This window comes from Coloeus monedula (assembly GCF_965178545.1).
Source record: "Coloeus monedula genome assembly, chromosome: 9".
In the NCBI taxonomy this organism is placed as follows: domain Eukaryota; kingdom Metazoa; phylum Chordata; class Aves; order Passeriformes; family Corvidae; genus Coloeus; species Coloeus monedula.
The window spans coordinates 11,016,680-11,030,789 of NC_138789.1; the positions used below are offsets into that span (position 1 = coordinate 11,016,680).

General features: G+C 35.6%; 1 protein-coding gene across 1 annotated transcript in view; it reads right to left on the reverse strand.

The window, feature by feature from the left end:
- NTNG1 (netrin G1) overlaps positions 1 to 14,110 on the reverse strand; it is a gene marked incomplete at both ends in the record, with an annotated part of 143,932 nt that overhangs the window by 32,227 nt on the left and 97,595 nt on the right. The window contains 2 exons of the mRNA XM_082287020.1: positions 2,903 to 2,962; positions 4,862 to 4,927. Coding sequence (XP_082143146.1) covers positions 2,903 to 2,962; positions 4,862 to 4,927 — 126 coding nt within the window. The remainder of the gene's footprint in view (positions 1 to 2,902; positions 2,963 to 4,861; positions 4,928 to 14,110) is intronic.

Here is a 14,110-nt window from a genome sequence, read left to right on the forward strand (position 1 = left end):
AAACTAGCACTAGCAAACAGGAGTCATGGAAAACTGTTGTGATTGTGTTTATGTGTTTGATTTTTAAAGTAAGAAAGACTGACTAGTGATAAGCAATCTGATCTTCCTGAATCTTGTGTTCAGAAGCAAGGTTGTCTTAGTCTTTCTGTCTGACAAAGGACCTGTTGTCTGCTACCAACAGAGGATTTGTTTTGGTAAGATGATACTGTATTGGTATGTTGGTCATACTTGTTGCTAAACATTTTCATACTCCAGGTGAATTTAGAGGAAATAATTTGCCTATATACTATAAAGAAAAGCTGACTATGCTACATTATCTTCTGTATTTAAGGCAGCGGAAAGAAACGGAGAATATTATGTGAATGAATGACTCCACTACTTCCACTCTGAAATTGCAATATGACCTCCAATAATATTACTACTACTACACATAATTAACAATTACAAAAGCACAAGAAACAAAGCTGCACATTAAGCAATTCACTCTGTAACAAGGATTGCTCCAAGTTATGATTTGGAGTGAAGAAACATCCAGTAATTATGAACACATGCTCCTAAACTTATGCAGAAGGACTGCCCAAGTTCAGATGTGGATCATCAACATGAAAGGTAAACAATGAGACCAGTTCTTAAACTTGGTTGCATTTCTATGGGTATTGCTCTTTTGTAACAACTGTGCTGCGTGAAACAAAGTCTTTGTCTCAAAGTTAACTAATGCTAAGGTACAGGAATGTTCTAGGAGTCTTCATCAGACTAGGAAATGCTACATGGTGTAGAAAAAAACCACAGTTAACTCAAAACCAGTCTAACATCTGATCAAACATTAGCAATGGCAAAAGGAAAAAAAAAAAAAAGGCAAGTAACAATTAAATCAATTTTGTGATAACGTTTGCTTCCCCCCTGCCTCCCCACCATGTTAGTGCAATAATTTGTTGCTGTTGGCCTGGTCAGTGAATCATTTTTACATCCCTCTGTGCTTACAAAACTAAGCTATGTAAAAAGTCCTCCTATGATCAGACTGGAATTAGTTTCTCTACTGGCTACATGAGGTGCTACCCTAAACCACTCAAACATAGCACGTAGAATTGCATTCAGAACCATGCCAGCTGGGAAGCTGTCAGTGCTGTATGCCTTCTAGCTTTTCATGTGGTTCTCCTTAACCAGAAAGTTAGACCTGTCAGAAGCACAGCTTAGGGTCTTTAGGCACACAGCTCTGGCTAGCAGCCTAAGCACTTTCACGCACTGGAAAAGTCATGGAATCACTGAAAGAGATGGGGGAAAAGTATCAAAATCAGGCTGCAAATGGTTTACCAACCATTGTGAAATGACACGAGTTTCTTACAGTGTTAGAAAATGCTTTCAGTTTTGAGTACCACATGTCAGAAAAGACACAGATAAGTTGAATAAGGAGTGAATGGTTCAGAAACTAAAATCTCAGAGAAGAGGTAATAATGATAGCTAGATAGGTTTAATGTGAAGGAAAAAGGGATTGCCATGTTAGATATGATCATTGTTTTTGGATGATTCAGGGACTGTCAAATCCCTTGCAAACTCACAGAAGCATTGACTCTGAGCCTCCCTGGCTATTTTCCAATGCAATGATTTTATTGAAACAATCTCGATCCTGTTGCAGAAAGCATGATAAAATTACCCACTGAAGGAGGCTCATGAAGAGGTTGACAATCTAATAGTTTTGTTTCTATAAATTGCAAACTTTCCCCCATTCTAATGTTATGCATTTACATCTTTGAGATGACTTTGAGATACTATTATTGTGGGGACGAGGTTCAGCTGAAGCTTCAGCTGCAACCATTAAAACATGAAATGTCATCACATGAAACAATGGTAAACACACATGGAAGGGTAGCATCATTTCTAAACTAAGGTTGCATGAGATAGCTATCAGTGTCACTTTTTAATTAAAAGCACAAAGCATATTTCAAGAAAAGTGCATTCACAAATCATTAAATTTTCTTTTTCATTTTCCAGTCACTCCATGTTCTTCCTCCATATACTAAGGCAAACAAAGGAGATTTCATTGTAACCTTAGAAATTACCTGCTTCATAACAAACAGTATGGCTTATTACCATGATCTCATCAAATGGGTCAAACTAAGTTCAAGCATTTCTTAATAACCCTTTTCCTTGTTAATATGTATTTCATGAATAATGAGATATTCACAATAGCTACAGAAAGACAAAACATCTTCATACATACTCTACAGATAAATTGATGAGGAAAAACAATGAAAAGATCTCAGGGTTCAGACTGTGAATGACAGATATGCAAAATGAAACAGGTTGCCTGTAAAAGAGAATATTGGCATCCTTTATTATGTCCATATAATTCCATAATTTTTTTAAAACACTGGAACATCAGTTAAAAATGCAATGCCTGCACTCTGAATTTTCACACTTACAATAAAATGAAGACATAAGGCACACTTACAATGCATTAAAGGACACAACAATGCATTACATTCCATGGCATTTACAGATACTACTTGAGGACATGGACAATTGATGTTTTATGGATTGTTTGCCTTCAACTAATCTGCTTATGTTTCCTCTTTTACAGTTTATGCATATCACTGAGGAAAACAAGACTCTAGTAAACATTTGCTTTCTAAGAAAGGATCTGAACAGTCATATTAATATATTTAACTCCTTTAAAAATAAATGCCATGTCACTCTATTTGCCACCAACAACTGTCTAAGAAGCATATTTATTTTTCTTTGTATGGCTTGTGTTTTTGTGACTTAATGCTTCTGTTGTATTCAATGAAGATGCCTCACCAGTAAACTAATGGGTACACTTCACAGATATTCCAGATTCATACAGTGCAATGTTTTCACAACACAGAGCACTATGGGATCACCGTATGAATCCTAGAATTCCTACCTCTCTTGTGGTTTGCAACTTGAACAGAAGAAACAGTTGACATAGCTAATTTGGGAGCAACTGGATAGGTAATAAAATGAACAGCAAATTAGAAAAGGTATCATGTAGGAAAAAATCAAAATATTAAACATCTTTATTCTCTAACTTTTAACAATGGTTGGTTTTTTTTGTAAGGAAAGGGTAAAAGTTACAGAAAATGAGTTATACACTATCAATTATTGAATCATTTGAGCTGTAATATCCAAGATCAAGAAGGGAATATAATTCACATCCATGCACTTTGGCAGTTTTGTGTTAGAGGTTATTTGGTGGTTTCTCCCAACCCAAGACAAATGACTATATGGTAACCAGAGTAGTCTGAAAAGGGTTTTATTGAATTTGAATGCATATTTATTCTGGCTAAATAGTATAAACCTAAACCCCACAATAAATTAATTAGATATAGGCAGATTTCTGTAATCATTCTTTTCATACACAGTCCTTAACTGAAATTTTAATCTACACTATATGTTAAACACTGTGACAATATGTGGCAAACACACAAAAGCTGAATAGAAATGCTTTAAAGTTTTTGTGTTTTGTGCTCCCTACCAAAACATCAAAACTTAATTTATTTAAATTCTTTTTTTTGGGGAAGAAACACTGAATAATTCTGTGCTGTTAAAGATTTATTTTGCAATGAAGTTAGGTCTTAGATCACACACAGTATAATTAAGCAATGAAATCCATTAGAAATGCTAAGTATAATTTAATTGGGAATGTTTTGATTTAAAGTTCCTCTGAATAACACAGGCTAATCCTTGCAGAGAGCAGAGGAAAAAAGATCGGTCTGGGTGGGCTTTTTTTTTGTTTGTTTGTTTAAAAAACACATGCAAAAACCTGGAAAATACAACATGAACTAAATGAAATTATTGGAATTCTAGGTATTACTTTACCAGGGATAGTTACTTTTAAATATACATGAATATCCAAACTAAAGTACACTGCTAATCCTTACAGACAGCACAGATCAATTAATATTTTCTGTTTTGCTGGGCATATAGAAACTTGCACATATAACATGGGAGAGTTCACATGCACATGCATATGTTTGATCTGGTGATTGTGATCCATAGATTTAATTACAGCCCTTCCAGTGTAATCCCCAACAGATTCTCAATACATCTTATTTGGTTTAGTGGCTATTTTCTAGATTGCCTTTTCATTAATTCTATTCTCCACCTCTATAGCACGAAAAGGACACCCTTTGAAAATGAAAGCAAGCCACAGGCCAGATTTCTGCAGGGACTTTTGGGGGAGGAAAGGGCAGTAAATAAGAACAAAAGGACATTATTTTTATAATGAGCAATCACTTTGAAATGTGAAGTATAGCTGAATACTTCCACAAATAACAAAGAATCTTAGTTTTATTCATCATCTTAAAAAGTAATCTTAGTTCTTTCTGTGCTCATCATCATGCCATGTCTGTGAGTAATTTTTTGTGTAGCACTCAAATTGTAGAAAACCATGGGTCTGTCCTGCAGAGAACTTGCTTGTATTGTGGATGGCATGAAAGCTGAGAATGCTTCTCAGCTCACTTGGGAAAACAAAGTGGAAGCAAGACGTTAAAAATGGGTTTGATGTAGACAATGACAACCTTTGTTCACTTAAAAATCTTAAAACTTACTCAAAATATAGATTGTGCCATCTAAACAAGTCCAAAATGATCTTGGGCTTTCTGTGTATCACAAATTTTAATGTTTCTACTGTTCCCATACTCGCAGTAATGTGCAAAGTCGGAGTGTTGGAAGACTCTTTCAGGTAAGGTTTGTTTTATAGTTACTTTCTTACAGGATAGCATTACTTAGCACCAGAGCAAAATGAGTTGGATTATCATTGTTACTACTTTTGCCACCACGTGGGACTCGTTGAGTGCAATTTCAGTACTCTTAGACCACTAGGAATTTTACAGCATCCTACCTTGGTTTGGTTTAGAAACCTCAAGGGAAGAAATATTCGGCCATATCCTATCAAACTTTGGAGGATCTGCATGCATCAGGAAAAATCAGGTTTTGTTATTTACATCTGTGATATTGTTCTAAACAGGCAAGCATATGGACAAAGACAGAGATTACACACAGCTATTACTGGACTAGTCTAAGTTGCACTAGAACAGAACATGACTCCACAGTGAACAAGAAAACAAGCAATTGATGATTCCCAAAACACCAAATGGACATAAAATACTGTGCATAACAATTTCTTTTCTGTGGCTTAAAATATAATTTTTCGTGAAGAGAAGATATCCTAGGCCAATATATATGGTTCTAACACCAGGAACAAAACAGGAACATACTGTGTTAAATCTGCTCTGCAGAGATAAAATGACAGTATCAGACAAATATGGATTTCTTACCAAAGACACATATCTTACTGTAACATCCTGTTTCAGGGCCTTTTGAGTGAATTACATATCTGTTATCAGAAGAAATATATTTACCAGTAGAGTGGGCCTTTTCTTTGGCTCTCACACTTCGTGTGTTTCATCTATTTCCTATCACCTCTGCTGATGTATTTTACAGCTTGATTTTTTTTTTTTGTCGTAACGTTAAATGTCTAAATTTCTTGTAAGTTCTACAAAATGTGTTACTTGCATGAAGCATTTTGTGTGAACAAAAGAATTAGCTGTGTCTCTTTAGAGCTTTATCTCCTTTGGTTAATGAGTTATGGGGCTGGGAAGTGGGGAGTGACAACCCTTAGCAGAATGGTGCTGGGTGTTGGAGGTGAAAGTGAAGGGGATGGGGTTATAGGAAAGGAAAGAAAACTTTTTTTTCTGTGTTTCCATCTGCCTAGCTTTGAACATTAGATTTGGACCATGTTTTTATCATCTTCTCTGAGTACTGCAGTGGTTGAGTCTTGTCTGAACCAAACAGAAAGGGTTACATCAGCCTACACTGTGGTGATATTAGTGGGGAGAGAGCTGTTCCTTCACTTCTATTTATGAGGAATTCAGCTGGGTAGTGAGTAGATTGCAGTTCTCATAACCTGATTGGCATCAAGGGGCTAGGCCTGTATCTTTATCAAGATGGTGAATTTCACTGTTACATCCATCTTAGCAGAAAACCTGTAGAGAAGCTATGACAAAAGGAGCGGGGCTTCAAACATCTGACATGGAAGGAGGACACCCCAAATCATCTTTTGACCTGTATGTCAAGGGTGAAAAGAAATTGTCTGGGTGGGGCTTTCTGTCCCTAAAATCCTTCCACACAGAGAACAATTAAAGGAAAGGATGGGGACCTGCATTATGCCATTCACTGTTAGGCAGCCTTCTGCAATAGAATGGGTCAAGTTGTAATATAATCACATAACTACAGCAAATTCTTGCATTTCTGTGCTTTTTCCTTATCAATCAAGAAAACAGAAGAAAGAAAAACTGAGTCAGTTTGGTAGATTCTCAGTCTATGTATTGGCTAACATTAACCTGCCTCTACAGGTCAGATCCACCAATTCCCACACATAGGAAATGCAAATGCCCCAGTCCGAGTGGAAGACAGAAAGTATCTAAAAGCTGTACCTAGTGAGGTGGTGTGGTAACCCTCGCCCCCTCCACTGACAGACTGCCACCATGCACCTGGAGACCACCTTCCTCGTCCTCAAACACTCACTGACAAATTACTTGCACAATTAATTCCCTGTTAAAATTTTGGTAGCTTTAGGAACACTTAAGACTTGACCTAAGCATTTTAAAGTGACCTGACATTAGACAAAACATAAAAATCAGTAGGTAAAAAAGGAAAAGGAATCGTTATGGACTGTGTTGTCCTGCTGTCCCCTCAGCAGTTTTTTCTTTTAGCCATTGTGCAGCATCAGAGTTGTTGCAGAAGACTGGTCACATTTTGGACTGGAGCTCCCAATATCCTTGTGTTGTTGAATACTGTGTGGCACACCTGCTACAAAAATTCACATGTATAATGGTCTTCAACTGAAAAGGCCTAGGTATTACCAGAGGTAAAATTAATAGTGTCAAATAACTTTGTAATGCCTTAGAACTAACCCTCTGGAATTTGTCATTTAATAAACTATAGGTCCTATATAGTAAATCAGATACTTTACATAATCAAAGTGATATAATCAGTAATATTTAATATATAATTTATCCTGATTATGACTTAAGTAATCTCGTGTCCAAGTAAAATCACTCCTTGTAAGGCAGAAAAAAATAATTTACGTATTTCTTAGAGATTCTATAAATGCTATAGATCCATGCTTGTTTTAGCAAACTTACTTAAAATGGAGGTTGTGACTTACTGCAAAATAATTTAAAATTCCCTGATCCTTTAAATTAGATAACACTGAACTGAGTTTCTTAATGGGCACCCAAAACAATAGAGCATATTTATAGTGCCTGGAGAATACCATTTAAGTATTATTACTAGTGATTATTACTGGTTATTACTGATAATTATAACCATCTTAGAAGGGACTTCTGGAGGTCATTTATTTGCACAGTTTCTCATGGCAGGGTCAACTTTAAAGTTAGATGAGGTTGTTGAGGGTCATATCCAGCTGAGACCAGCTGCTGCTTGGTAATGTGGTTAATGCTCCTGAGACTTAATGCTTCTGTTATGTGCTCTTTTCAGTCTTTGGTAAAGAGGATATATTTTTCTCATATCCTTTATTCATGGCCTGTATTTCCATCAAGATTACAGGTTTCTTGATAAAGGTCTTTCTTCAAATCTTTGAATTTTTTTTTTTAATGGAGATGACTTTAAATGCTTTATCTGAAAAGGTAGGTGAGATGTCCAAGTCAAAGAAAGTTGGCTGTAATTCCACATGTATATTGGAGCAGATGAGTCATCTTTTGAACAGGCACTGGGAAGATTCATTTAGCAGCGAGTTATTCTTTCACAGCAACCTGTGAAAATATTTTAGTCCTTGGTGGTTACCACTAAGGGTTTTATTTATAGAGAAGGTGACTAGATAAACCAATCTTTTCCAGAACAGTTCCATGTCTGGAAACTGCATTTTGTAATTAGAGTCATTATTTGCCAGAGTAATAAATGAATCTTGGTGTAGGTATTCTATAAGATGTGCTATTTCAATCTACTGTAATGTATTCCTTGACAGTTATTCTGGGCAAAAAAGACTAAGAAATGTGAAAGAGACTTTCTATATGTATGTTTGAGTGTTATTATTTAAAAGTGAAGCTACTGTAGGCATCTTTAAGAGTAAAGGTATGCAAGCTGTGTGACTGAGCAGAAAATCAGATAGGACATTTTAAATTTGCATGGTATATTTTTGCATTTTTAGTTACTATTGTTCCAAAGCCAATTATATGTAGAAAGTAACTATTGGGGAAAAAAAAAATCTTACTTTCATGAAGTAAGGAAAAAACTTACTGCATTATATTTATTGAGTGTATGATAATTTCCTTTTTCTACTCCCATTTTTTTTTTCCCCCCTTACCTCTGGTATTAAACTAAGAAAATCTGTCTCAAATATTCACTGGAAGTACAGTCTGCACCATGGGCTACATCAAGGTTTCAAATTGGGGAAATAAAGGAAACGAATGGGTTGTTTCAGCCTAATTCCAACCAGACAGCTGCACTTGAAAAAACCTGTCACGATCTTGGCAGAAATTAATTGGCATTTTGTTGGTTTCTCACTCCAACCAAGTACTGAGCTGGCAGAAAAATTAAAATGTATTCCCAGTGAGAGGGGCTGTCCCTCCTCTGGGATGAGAGCAGAGGTGGTGGAGCGCAGGATTCTCCGCTGCTGCCTGGGCACCTGAGCTCTGCAGCCCACAGGGCCTGATCATTCCTCAAGTGATTCTGCGGGCCCAGCCCACAGCAACGCATCTGCTCAAAATTACTACTCATAAATCTGTAAGTCTTAAATAATGCTCACTAGTGGCAGACAGGGAGCACTTGTGTTGGCAACTATCATTATTAATTTAATTTTTAATAACAATAAGGAACGCTAGTGAGATACGCTGATTAAGGTGTTTTCTAACTTCTTTCTATTTAAAACAAAAAAAAAATTAGAAGTGTATCAGTATAAACTTAATGATTCAGTAGAACTTCATGTCTCCAGCCATAGAAAGCTGGCCTTGCCACTGCCTATTTTAAACCATGAGTAGGCAGCAGTAAATATCTGTTCTAAATTACAGATGTCTGCTGAGGACAGTGGAGTTATGACAGTTGTTTTAGGTGCTAATATTGGACAAAAAATTAGGATTACTAAAAAATAATGCTCACTAAAATCACTGGTAGATTTAGTAGCTGCTGGAGTAATTGAGTGTTTTTATATCAGATTGTATTCCACCACTTCTTGCAAGCATCATGATATCATTGTTACAGCATTTCTACCTCCTTTAGTATTTTTGAAGTTATGGTAAACTACCTCACATAAATTTTGCCTTTTAGCACTTTCATTAAACTGTAAAATCTAAGCCACTGAAAGAGAGAAATGCTGATTTTTTTTTTTTTTTTATCAACCCTTTATTAAGTTAAAAAGAAAAATACTTGGCCAATATTAGGCAATCTTTCTTGGAGCAATGTAGGAAGTTTCATACCTGTTCCTTTGAAGAAAGGAGAATTCTGCATAAATGTGAAGATGTGGTTGTTTTATGGTAGCTCCTCAGCCATAACAGCTTTTATAACTGTTGGAAGAATTTAAATGTAATTAGTCCTTTATGTGTCCACTTGTTGTAGACTAAAAAAGAAAGCGATCTTTTTAGAGGCTTAAAAAGATAATCCAATGATCCATCTCTGAAAACTTTCAGATATCAGAAAAAAAATCCACTGATTTGAACAAATTGTTGGCTGATTCTCAAAATAGTGAGGGCTGAGGGAATTCTTCAATTTAAAGTATTTCCACTAAAATGTTTGTAGAAGTGCCCAATGAATTCAAGTATTTTTGGAACAAAACATTTAGGTTCATTCTCATGAAAAAAAAAGAATTACTTTGTTGATAGTTTGCAGGGGTAGTGTTCTTTTTTATTTGGACTGCTTTTTCTTATAAAAATGCTGAAATTGGCTGATTGCCTGGAATTATTGTACAGTAATTCACAACTGATGAACAGTAAATCAAGGTCTTTTTTCTAAAAATCACTATGCTGATTTAGAAACCTCATTCTTTGCTTAAGTCTGTGAAATAAACTGATTACATGTCTAAGGAGCAGAAAGAAAAAGATGAGAGGGTAACACAGAAATGCATTTTTTTCCTGGAAATTTCTCCCCAAGCTTTATAGATCATTAGATTTTAAAATATCTTTTTGGATCATGTCAACTCTCTATAAACTTCCTTGAGTAACTGAGCTCAACTTGCCTATTGCAACTGCCATGTGTTTTGCATGGGTACCATGGTACATATTGAAATGTTGATATCTTATTTTCTAGAGTATCCCATCATTTGATTATTTATTAATGGTTAAAAGAAAGACAACTGTGAACTGAGTAATTTTCCATATATTACAACAAATCAAAAAGCATTGAAAACACTTCTTGATTGATAGACTGATTTAAACTAACTCAAGATAATGACAGTAAACTGGAAAGAGGAAACAGCTCTAAACTGTCAGTGGCCACATCTATGAGACTGCTGAGCACAGCTCTTCTTATCTGTTAAAATTGGTGGATCTGGCAATACCAAAACTGAAACAAAGGCTCCCCTAAAATCCCACCCAACAACCTCTCAGTGCTCCCTGAGGCAGCACTGGTGATTTCTGACCCTGCCCTCGAAATCACTGCAAAGAGGTGGTTTCTGCTCAGTGCTGGGCTCAGTTCTGCTTTCTCACCTTCAGGGGCCACATCCCAGCTATACAGAACAAAACTGGCTTTGTTGTGAATCCTACTAGGTGAAACTACCTGTAATGGATTTATTTGGAATGTAAATTTCTTTCAGATCCAGTATTCAGATGAGCACATCATATCACAAAGGCTGTTTGTATTTTCTTTCAGCTCAGTCATCTTTTAATATAATGGAAAAATCTAATTTTTAAAGCAAAAGATTCCAAGTTCTTCAAAGTATTAAAGAAGGGAAAACAAATACTGGCTTGATCTTATAATAAGTTATCTAGATAAGGTATGCCTTAGACTAGAAGCTTGACTAACAATATTATTTATTAAAAGATCAGATTTGGATAAAATTAAATTGAAATGAGAACATTTTGCTAATATGTCCAAAATAATAGATACAGTCTGAAGACAATATTTAAATGTGTTATGGAGGTAAATATCTTAGTGGTCTCTCAACAGTAAAGCTTTCTTTAAAACTTGACCTCAAATAATAATAGAAAAGTAATGTGCAACCTAGTTATGCATGTTTATACCCTGCTGACATGTGTTGGGTATATACTCTAGTCCAGAGCTTGGCATGGTGATGGCTTCGATCACATAATTGAAGATTTAATGAGAGAACTTCTTGGTTACTGCAAGAGGGCAAAATCAGGTCCAAAATACTTTGTGTTATTAAAAAAGAAAAAAAAAATCTACTAGTATTTGCTCTCACCACCTTTTAATATATATATTTACCATATTAAAATTTCATGAGAAATATGAAAAACAAATAAAGCTACACTCATCCAGACACTATTTTAGCTCCAGAAGAATACCTACTAGATTTTTCAAGGTTAAGAAAACAATAAAATAAGAAAGTGCCCATTCAGTTTTCTTTTTTTTTTTTACTTCTGTGTCTTGCATTCATTATCATAAAAAAAAAGGTCTCTTAATTTAAAATTGGCTATAAGGAAGAACAAAAACATAGAGAACAAAGCAGAAAATACTGTTTGATTATTGTGATTGCATCTTGCACTTGGGTGCATGGTCTGTCTCTAAACTCTGACTCATCTGCCAGCAGCAGGCTTTAAGGTGATAATCACCCACACAGAGCTATTTGCACATCATGTCTATCCTATCCTCTATCTAATTATACCCTTTGTAACAAACTGTTTAGCATAATTAGTGGAGTTATGCTTTACAGGAAAAAAAGACAGAAGCAATAGTTTAGAAGATTCAACTTTTTGAAGGCATACATGTATAGATTAGTAATGTCGGTATTTGGTCACAATAGAGAACATTCTGATGCACTGGTCTATGTAAAATCGTACAATCATTATTTTAGCAAGTAAAATAATGTAGTTTTCAGAATATTTACATATTGTATTTAAGCATTGCTTAAAATTATGAAATGGTTTTGGGACTCATTAATTGCTAACACTTCAACCAGTATTTTTTCAGACATGGCTGAAAAATGCTGAAAGGGCCAGCATTGTAATCAAGAATGCTGGAAATGGTCAGAGAACCTATTATTTAATTGATAGACAACAGCAGGTACAAATGACCTTAATGGGAAAGCTCTGGGTTTTGTTTGTTTTGTTTTCTTCTAGATGATCAGAAAGGATGTTTACTAATGACCACTCTTTCTTTGTGTTCAAATTTTAGTGCTGCTTTAATACAAAATCCTTTGAGGTAAAAAAGAAAAATAGAGAATAATACATATATGTGCACACAGATAAATATATTTTATTTTTCTTTGCTGGCTTGCATTGCAGTCTTGAAAAAGTGTTAAATGAACATTGCTTGAGGTGGCATCTTCTTTGCATGATGGAAGTTCAGTCTTTCTAGCCACCCTGCCCCAACCCCATCCTCCTTATAAACTAGAAAGAGCTGGGAGTACACAAAAGCCAATACCCCCCTGTAGGTGTTTGCTGCCAGGCAAAATGAAACCCAGACTGTATCTCCCGAGAGTAACTTCCTGTCCCCAGATGGGAAAAAACTCTGCTGATATGAAAACAAATACTTCATTAGCATAGACAAAACAAAAATCATGCAGAATCCATTAAAGCAGCCACAACTAATTAATCTTGTTTGGTTTTGTGTGTTAATTGGACTTCTGTTAAATTCTCTTTGAGAACAGGAGAAATTATGGATTCTATCCTTTTTTAACAAAAATTCTGCTATTCCTGTGTTATAGGAAAGATGTTCAGAACATTGAGCAAGTAGAGTTATTTCCTCCCTGAGCTCTTTAAGAAAAAACACATGGAAAAAACAAGCAGAGTATCAGTATTTACTTGTGCTCATGAAGAGATGCTCATACTTCACCCTTTTCAGGTAGGCAAAGAAATTTGTTGAATTCTACCATATATTATTCCAAGACATTTACAGCAGAGTAAAGATAAAACGTAGATTTGCAGAAACTCTTATACTTCCTACAGAATGTTAAGCAGAATTTTCTCCATTTGTAATAAGTAAACTGTGCTAATCACCCCAGTGTAAAATACAAAGAGGTCAACAAGGCATCCTTTCAGCTCACCATTGTTCAAAAGGTATTTGAGTTTCCCTATTAAGTTTTCAAAGGCCAACATCTGCTGATGCTCAGAAATGGTAGATGTGGTGACGAAGGCTGTATGGAGTGTGAAGTGAAAACACAACCATATAGACCATGCAACACACTACTAAGAAACTATAACACAATCAAACTCCAAAGAGCTATTTCCCATTCATCCCATTTCTGTTATTAATGGCAGGCATATTTCTGAGAATGGTGACATAAACTTATTCTCTTTCATTTAGTTAATTTTTTTTGTTATGAAATATATGTATAAACACAAAGTTTTGAAAATAGCATATCACTATGAATCTGCAGTCATAAAAATACCAGAGGAGACACTAGAGCAGGCAAATGACATTATTAAGATTGAAGGCTTTCACTTGCACAATGTCATTGATGCTGTTTTGCTGTTTAAAGCAGAAAACAGATGCTGTGACATTTAGCCGCTAACACTGCTCTCACTTGCAAGGGAGATAGTTTTGATGGCATTTAACTTGGCTGTCTAGAGCTTAACAAATCAGTGCTATTCATGAGCTTAAGTAATCTGAGTTGATTATAAATTGATAGTCCTGATCCTGCATCATAAGAAGTGAGACAGTTTTACCCAAATTATTAAAAACTTTTCAGTTGGATATTGGGTATGGCAAATTGCATTTAACAACTGTGATATTGTATAACTGATAGTCCTGCATTATGCAAGTTGTGTCTAAAGTATCAGCAAAGCTGAGGCTGTGGGGAATATTCTTTCTGTGAGCCACGGCAGGATCCCATTTCTCCCTCCCTGCTTTATTGGCAATTAACTAACGTGCCGTGACTGTGTGCCCTCCTCAGTTGTGGAGCCCAGCTGAGGCTCACAGCTGAGCTGCTGTGCCCTTGGTCTCTTCACGTGTTTTCTTT